The following is a 7,912-nucleotide window of genomic DNA, read 5'->3' as shown; positions in this document are numbered from 1 at the left end:
ATGCTGCTGGTGATATTGTTGGTGTTGGGGAGGGGGTTCAAGGATTCACGAAAGGAGACAAGGTGATTGTGACTTTTGATCTTGCTACCTTATATGGTCCGATCAAAAACTGGAATAATGGACTTGGTGGCCCAATTGACGGTGTTCTAAGAGAATATGTAGCAGTTCCATCGACGGCAGTCGTCAAGCTTCCGGATTCCCATCTTAGCTATAGCCAATGGGCTAGTGTTGTTTGCACCGGGACCACTGTATGGAACTCTTTCTACGGGAATATTCCTCTGAAGCCAGGAGATACTGTTCTCTGCCTTGGTAAGTCATCCGGAATTTGTGGTAGAATAGAGATCTAACTGGAAGTGATAGGTACTGGAGGGGTGTCTGTCACTGGTCTCGTTCTTGCAAAGGCTGCTGGTGCCACTACTATTATCACATCTTCTTCGGAGGAGAAGCTACAGTATATTCAGCAAAAGTACGGAGCTGATTATACCATCAACTACAAGACCACTCCCAAATGGGCAGAAGAGGTGCAGAAGATAACCAACGGCAACGGTGTAGATTACATTCTTGAAAACGGTGGCTCTGGGACTATCAAGCAGTCCTTGGAAGCTGTTGCCTACGGTGGTAATATTGCAGTTATAGGCTTTCTCTCACCTTCTCTCCAGCATACCATGCCGGATGTAGCCGGTCTTGCATTGGCAAAAGGAGTAATTGTTCGTGGCATCATGGTTGGCTCTAAGCAGCTGCTTGAGGATGCTGTTCGATTCATCGGAGCTCGTAACATACCTGTCCCTGTTGAGAAGACTTTCAAGTTCGGCCGGGACCAAGTGGTTGATGCATACGCATACCTTGCGAGCAGACAGCATACAGGAAAAGTCTGTATCGACTTTTGTTAGCAAGCCTTGAAGTTTTCCATTTGCTTTTAATGAGTAGGGTGAAACGATACGCCTATAAATCCGTAACATAATATTTACGAATTTACAACTAAAGTCAGTCTCAGCCCCTAAGCGCGCCCCATTCAGATGTTCTACTGTGGTATACAGGGCTATAAATTTACGCACTGTCCGACTTGATAGGATTACTCATTTTTATATCGGTCTTAAATTCATGCTTTTTTGACCATTCTAAATTTCTATATGGCCACGCGTTGGGCCACTGGTTCACCGAGTACGTCAACTACGATATCAGTAAGATCATATAAACCGGTTAGAAAGAAGAAGCAAGCAGCACAAAACGATCGCGGAGGCGAAACGACTATATATCAACTCAGCTAACCAGAAGGATGTATTAATTTCCTAACTACATCAAGCTTTTATTTTCCAGTAAATCTAGGAAGATCGTCAACGAGGGTCCATATTGGGTACTGTCTTGAAGCGGAAGTGACAACCTACGGCTTGCCCAATCTGCCAAGGGAAACATGCAAAGATCATTATATGATCCTTTTCTTTACTTCTTTTTTCAGGTTTCTCACAACTAATAGTGCACCGATACAGCTATTTATCAAGGAAGTACAGCCTCGGGTTCTGGGTGTGTATTTGATTTCTCGAAGGACAAACGCCGCAAAGAACATTGGTAGAAGCACAAAGATGCATCAGATACCTAACAAATTCTTTTACAGTTAGTCCGCGTTCTGTATGAAGGCATCAATGAAACTGTCAAGAAACTCCGAGGAAATATACAAGGTATTCCCTCACCTCAGGAGGCTATGATAAAGTTGCGATCACTCTTCACATAGCGATTATCTTTTGAGCTTGTTCTCCTGGTAAGGTCTGTATTAAGCTCACTGGCCCACTGTTAACCTAGTCTTAATTTGACCCGAAAAAAGGTTACAGAAGAAGTAATAATCGGAATGTGGCCGGTAATATATAAGGGGAGGAGGGTGATAGCCATATTTGTCTAGATGACTGGCGGTTGCAATACTCTACAAATTGGCCACTCTAGGCTCTATCTTACATAGATGGAGAGTGACACTAGACACCACTATCGTAGTAGCGGACCATAGAGAAATATACCACGAATGTAAGTCAACCCTGTGTAGAATTCAAAGGCCATGTGTAATCGGAAGCACACCCATTAACGTCACAGTCTTAACCATGGAGGTGTTCGATGTAAGCTGCGCCAAACTAGTTGCTTTATAGAGCTGCGGGCCAGCTACAAGAGCAGTCAGGGCAGTAAACTGAAAGGACAGCATGTAGAAGCATTGAGCCTCCTGAAACTCCACTAACGTGAACTTAAGGGCGGAGAAGTGGCGGTGTCGTATGCATCTTGTGACTCCCGGAAAGAATTTTAGTATGAGTACAGCGAAATGGATAAAGGCAAGGATGCCAGATTGCATCGCCAATGAGAGCAACGCCTGCGATTCGCGCGAAAAGATAAATATTAATAAGTCATGCAGTCAAGATACAGAACCTTCTAGGCAGATTCACCCCTACACCACTAATATCTCGATTTGCGCTAACGTTGATACTACGACAGGTCACAGTTTCGAATTCTGGTTCGGGGTGGGCGAACAGGCGATAAAACTCGTCCGGAGGGTACCCCTCTGAACTGCATCCCTTCAACTGTGGATCTGGCATTTGACAGTACTGGTTAAGGCACTTCCTGATAAGGTCCCCCAAAGTACTGTTGACATGCAGATAGCAGCGTTCTGAGGATGGACCAGAGTTATCTGTGCGCTCCCGAAGACCCAACGATACTAAAGCACCTAGCCAAGGTATTGAACGATTCGAATACCTCTGATGGGTCTAGGCAGAAAGTGGCCGTTAGGTCAGATAGATCCCTTGCCATAATCGGTTAAACGAGGAAGTGGCACGTATTGGAGATTCATGGGTTGTTGGCTTTGTAAAGAGCAGAACCAGTAATTGCCAAAGATTGAATATTTATGTTGTTGTGCCTTTTGTGGAACCCCTGAGACCAGACTTATGTTATTAATAATCCTCAAACATTGCTGATTCTTTGTTGATCCAATCAATGGGAACGAAAGCAATGAGACATCCGTTAAGTGGAGTACCACTTTATCTGTTATGTGAGTCGTTTTTGAATCAGTCCTACATTCGTTAATTGGTTATTTGACTGGCGTAGCTGAGCTAATCATCCTCTTTAGGATAACCACATGAAACCTGCAAAAACGGTTAGAGAGGTTCCCATGAACCAATCATATACTTATAATGTCAAATTGTCCTTTTAAAGAGCCAATTCGGCTTCCTGCTCTTTCTCCCTCAAATTATATTTTATCAAGGAACTTCTGTCTTGGGTTCTTCGGTTCTTTATAGTCTAACAAACAGACTATATTTGGCCCAGAATACTATCGGCAATATTGTCGAGATCTGGAAAACACAGGCGTTTTTCGGAAACGATATACTAAAGTAAGGAAGAACAATATCAAAGGTGTCAAGGATAAGTAGACGAAGTGAGAATCTATTCCTTGTACTAGAATAAGCTCGTAGGATGCTTGCAGTGGATTGGCATGAGGTACTGCGACTTTCTCAGGGAATACTGGCTAAAATTCATTGCGGCAGCCTGGAAAAAAGATGCCATGATCTTTTTAAAATCGATACTTAATAATATGTAATAAAAAGGTTCAGCAGTTCACATGAAAACTGGAGGTAATGGTGCCAAGTATATTACCAAGCTATTAGCTGCAGTCTTGACGCCAAATGCCATAGTGACATTAATGATGTAAGCTCTATCAGTGTCTCTCCCTTCTCTGTTCACTAACTACTGGCCAGTACATGACCGGCACCCTGGTGCCCTTATATAAACTAGACCTGTCTGCCGGAGACAAACCCGTTATGAATGTCGATGACTTATACCTGGTGCTTCATCATCACTGGGTACTAGACAGCACGCCATATCCTGATGGCAGGCAGATTATCCTGCCAACCTTTCTTCTTCTGATTTCCGCTTACACCGTCAGTCGGCCAGGGGCAATAGTATACGTGGCGATAAAACAAGTCGCTAGAAAACGAATCGTCGCAGAGACGGACGCAAGCTCATTGACTATATGGCAATAGGAGAGACAAGGACTACTGGCGAACAAGAAAAGTAATACGGTAAGGGAGCGCACAGAGCCTGAACAGGAACTATCAGAGAAGCAATCAGAAGAGAGTCCTCTGGTTATCCATGATATCTTTACTTCCATAAGCTAGGTGTAAAGATCTACTATCCAGTGCAAGTGGTCCGTACACTAGGTAAGGTAGGATACCTGGGAAGAATTGTAGTCTTATTCAATCAAAAATAGGCGTGGCTGCGGTGACCCTGGCACACATGTTGCAATATTTGGGAGGCTGAGGCCGCAACAATCCTTCGCAGAAGCAAAACCGGTAGAAACTGAATAGACCATAACAGCACACCTTATGCACCTTTTGGGACTCCTTACATCCAACAGCAGCTTCCTCGCCCATGGCCGAGACAACCGTAACTACTAGAGACAAAATATTCGGTCAGTGTCCTTAAATGTTGACGATATGTTCTAGTATCACTTACAGACGTCCTTGCCCGCATCGAAGTCGCTTGTAATCTGATTACCAATGTCACCTACAGGAACCTTGACATCGTCTTTTGCGACCCAATCCTGCGTCACTAGGTTGAGGAAACCTTCATCAACATTGATCTATATATGATAAGGATACTCTTTGCGTTTGCCATGTATCGTTAACTTACAAGCTGATACTCAAAACACCGCACCGCCGGGATATCGACGGAATGGTCAGGAAGAAACTCCATTTCAAGCTGTCTGCCAGTAAAGATGTCCACACCTTTCACTTGTGTCATAGCCCGACTCTCTTCGACAGAAATATCAACAACTTTGCACGGCCGGCCCTCAATAATGATGTAAGCATTCTTACGTAAATCCGAGCTCTTTTCAGACCATGTTACAGGTTTGACAGCGTTCTCCTCATCCTAGGGCATGTCAATAACTTGGTTCGACCTTTAAAGTTTCGCGTGTGCTCTAGGTGATTGTAAACACGGGGGGTCCACATAGATTTGAGGTAGCAACAGACCTCCGGTTAAATTAAGACTGTGCAGATATAAGGGAAGAGTGAGCTTTAGAGAGACATACGAAAGTGTGATCATTTTCTTTGCGGTCTGATATTGTGAATGACTACGGAAGAAAAGTCCGAGAGAAGGGTAGAAATGATGAAGAGTTCAGAGGTTGTGAAAAAATCGGTGGTAGGGGAAGCGTGCAGTGTTTAAGTAGCCTACACCCACGAGGACGATTGAATTGGATCGAATTGCTCTCGATTCACCCCCGAAGGAATTGGGTTCCGGACACCAAGGTTGGGCACTGGATCAATTCTCCGTATCCGTGCTTGCTCTTGCGCCACAATAGTTAATACCTTCAGATCGTGGAAAATACTCTCCATGCCCCGCTGAGTAGCGTGTGGGCATCACAGTCGTGGTTTGAAAGTTTTCTGAGTACAGAGCATGATCTTTGGCCTGATACTTACCTACATAATAGTTACTTCAAAGGCACAGGAAAATTACTCAGTTGGTCCGGCAAACTCTTAGCTCACCGCTCATACACTGACGCGGTAAGAGGTTCAACAGCCCCTCGTGGAACGTTTAGCTCTGAAAAGTTAGATCAAAAGCGGGCATCTGACCAAGTGCTCTACTATAACAAATTCATTTAAGAGAGCAGATAGCTTAAGTTATGATCTTGAGTTTGCAATAGGTAGTGTGGTGGGGCGTAGGCGAAGCAAAATATTTTAGGGGCTGCGCGAAAGGATCTGGGTTCTAATTGGTTTCCAATCCACTACTTAACTACTCCATTTCCTACTTTCTCTTATAATCTATCTGTATAATTAACTAGTTATTTTGATTGGTCCAGAGGTTTATATAACTATAACTATATGCAAGTTTCAACAACAACGCTATATATACGACCAACAATATATAGTTTAAATGATAAGTTAGGTATAGATAGAACACTAAGACCGATAGATCTCAATATTTATTATACATACAGTCTATTATAAGGAGATAGTCAAGTTATACCGAATCCTGCGTCGGCCTAAGACTTAGTTAATTCAAACTAGTAAGCCAATCGCCGTCGGGTGTGTATATATCCTAGCCAATAATGATATTAGTCCAATCTTTTCAGACTCCTATGTCTCATTTCCGGTTTTCACTGTAGTTCAGATAGACCCCAGTGTTTTCTAACTTTATTCCCTTTAGTTTTATGGTCCCTTTCTTCTCACTTTTCGCATGGGTTGGTCTTGCCCTTCCGCCACGCAGAAATCCAACAACCATCATAGTGGAACGTCGCACAAACACTATACGCGTGGCCTCGCTGTCGTCGAAGGCAAGAGCTGAGGATCTGGGTCCAGTATGAAGTGTGTCTAACTAATCATGATTAGTTAGGAAATAGCGGCTCTCACTGATGATCGCTGCGGATTGCTGTGGGAGGGTGGCTTGTGGGATTGCCCCACCTGCTCCAGGAAACATTCCATTGTGCCTTTTCTTACCCACCCATCCCTGTGTTCATTTTAGATTAACGCTTTCAGTTAGCTTTACTACCCCGTCCATTCTCGCCCCAAAGGGCATGCTCGTTAAAATGTAAGCTGCGCGAATACCGATTTTGAAAGCTGTTATTCATGTAAACAACTTGCGAAAGTACAATCTGTGAAACATTCTTCGCTCTTAGTAACAGGTAGCTCTGTGGCATAGTGGCAAGGCAATCCAGAGAATTGGGTCGCAATTGTACATTGTAAAAAGTTGTAGACATACTTAAATCTGGGCATTATCTCGATACATGAACTCGTATGTATATAAACGAAGTGAAAGAAGCCAAAGGACGTCTAAACAGACTCCATACTACCCTGACCCAACATGGTCTTTTTTTTCCCCCGCTTCCGGCTATTCGAAATAGAAGATCAGTCCTGGTGTCCTGACTCGATGGATAATTTCATCGAAAACTATCACTGCACCCTGGAATCTTCGCATCCCCGCTGTGAGACATACTGCCCCCAAGATCGCCAGAAGTATTATCCGTGAGAACCTCCCCAACGCTTTTCTATATACTTTTGTCAATCCTTGTGCCGGTGCTGGAGGTTGGCTCGGAACTTTGATGGGGGGATACTCTCACTCATTCTATTCTGCTAGTCGTAAAGACATGTTTGATCTGCTACTGCACGCCCAATCTGCAGAATTATTCTACTATCTCATGCTATCTGCATCTCGAATGACGCTGTTTAGTATTTGTATAATTTTGATAAAGAACGGCTAGTGGAATGGAACAAGATCACTAAATGGGAGAGGAAGGAGGGAGCTATGATATGTTGCAGAGAATCAGACGCATCGAGCGTAGTCTGTGGCGAAAACCCCTTTCAGCGGGGCTATATTCAGTTGTGGGGTAGGGCGACCGTTGAAAGAGTGACTGGTACGCCTATTGATATCTAAGAGGAAACTCGACAAAAGGTTTGCGTTCCAAATATGCACGAGGCTGATGAGAGTCTGCATGCAGTAGCACTCCAGGGTCTAGTTATTATTGTCCGATAGTGAACGTTTATCAGAGAGGAAATTTTAGGTTCAGTGCCATGATGCAATAGTTAGGTCATACCCATATGATTTGAGAGCAGAGCCCCTACGAAATATGTGACTATAAATTTTGCTGGTTTCACATAATAGCTCTCTAACATTCCATGACATTATATGCCTTCAATGATTAAGGGAAGGTATATTGTACCAAGACACACGCAACCAGTCAACTTGGATCCTCTGCGTATCCAGTCTCCACTTTAATATTAACGTTCTGCGTCGAGATGTCTCGCAGCATACCTCTTATGCTACGAATTGGAGCAGTCATGACACCTATTATTGTCAGCGAGAACCTTTCTTACAAAGAACTTTTTGAAATTATCAGCAGACATGTCGGTACAGAGGAAGACTCATACAAACAAAGTCTCGAAGGATTTTC

At 43.7% G+C, this 7,912-nt stretch overlaps 3 protein-coding genes across 3 annotated transcripts; 1 reads left to right on the top strand and 2 right to left on the bottom strand.

Annotated features, from left to right (window-relative positions):
- Positions 1 to 44: 44 nt before the first annotated feature.
- On the top strand, positions 45 to 890 carry BDV37DRAFT_289957 (zinc-dependent alcohol dehydrogenase family protein; the record flags this gene model as incomplete). Its single annotated transcript, XM_032088604.1, has 2 exons — positions 45 to 309; positions 361 to 890. Coding segments are annotated over 2 exons (795 nt in total), but the record flags the coding sequence as incomplete, so codon positions are not given.
- A 938-nt stretch (positions 891 to 1,828) lies between these two features.
- On the bottom strand, positions 1,829 to 2,665 carry BDV37DRAFT_96784 (uncharacterized protein). Its single transcript, XM_032091513.1, has 2 exons — positions 2,427 to 2,665; positions 1,829 to 2,347 (listed from the first exon to the last, which is right to left on the bottom strand). The coding sequence occupies exons 1-2, from the start codon at positions 2,568 to 2,570 to the stop codon at positions 2,036 to 2,038; spliced, it is 456 nt and encodes a 151-aa protein (XP_031934135.1). The 5' UTR covers positions 2,571 to 2,665; the 3' UTR covers positions 1,829 to 2,035.
- A 1,515-nt stretch (positions 2,666 to 4,180) lies between these two features.
- BDV37DRAFT_277362 (eukaryotic elongation factor 5A hypusine, DNA-binding OB fold-domain-containing protein) lies at positions 4,181 to 5,360 on the bottom strand (the record flags this gene model as incomplete). Its single annotated transcript, XM_032085750.1, has 6 exons — positions 4,181 to 4,198; positions 4,347 to 4,417; positions 4,480 to 4,606; positions 4,657 to 4,896; positions 5,057 to 5,082; positions 5,354 to 5,360. The coding sequence occupies 6 exons, from the start codon at positions 5,358 to 5,360 to the stop codon at positions 4,181 to 4,183; spliced, it is 489 nt and encodes a 162-aa protein (XP_031934134.1).
- Between the last annotated feature and the right edge of the window lie 2,552 nt (positions 5,361 to 7,912).

Source organism: Aspergillus pseudonomiae, assembly GCF_009193645.1.
Source record: "Aspergillus pseudonomiae strain CBS 119388 unplaced genomic scaffold BDV37scaffold_245, whole genome shotgun sequence".
Classification (NCBI taxonomy): Eukaryota; Fungi; Ascomycota; class Eurotiomycetes; order Eurotiales; family Aspergillaceae; genus Aspergillus; species Aspergillus pseudonomiae.
The sequence above is the reverse complement of the archived record's forward strand: the minus strand, read 5'-3'. Positions and strand labels throughout refer to the sequence as shown.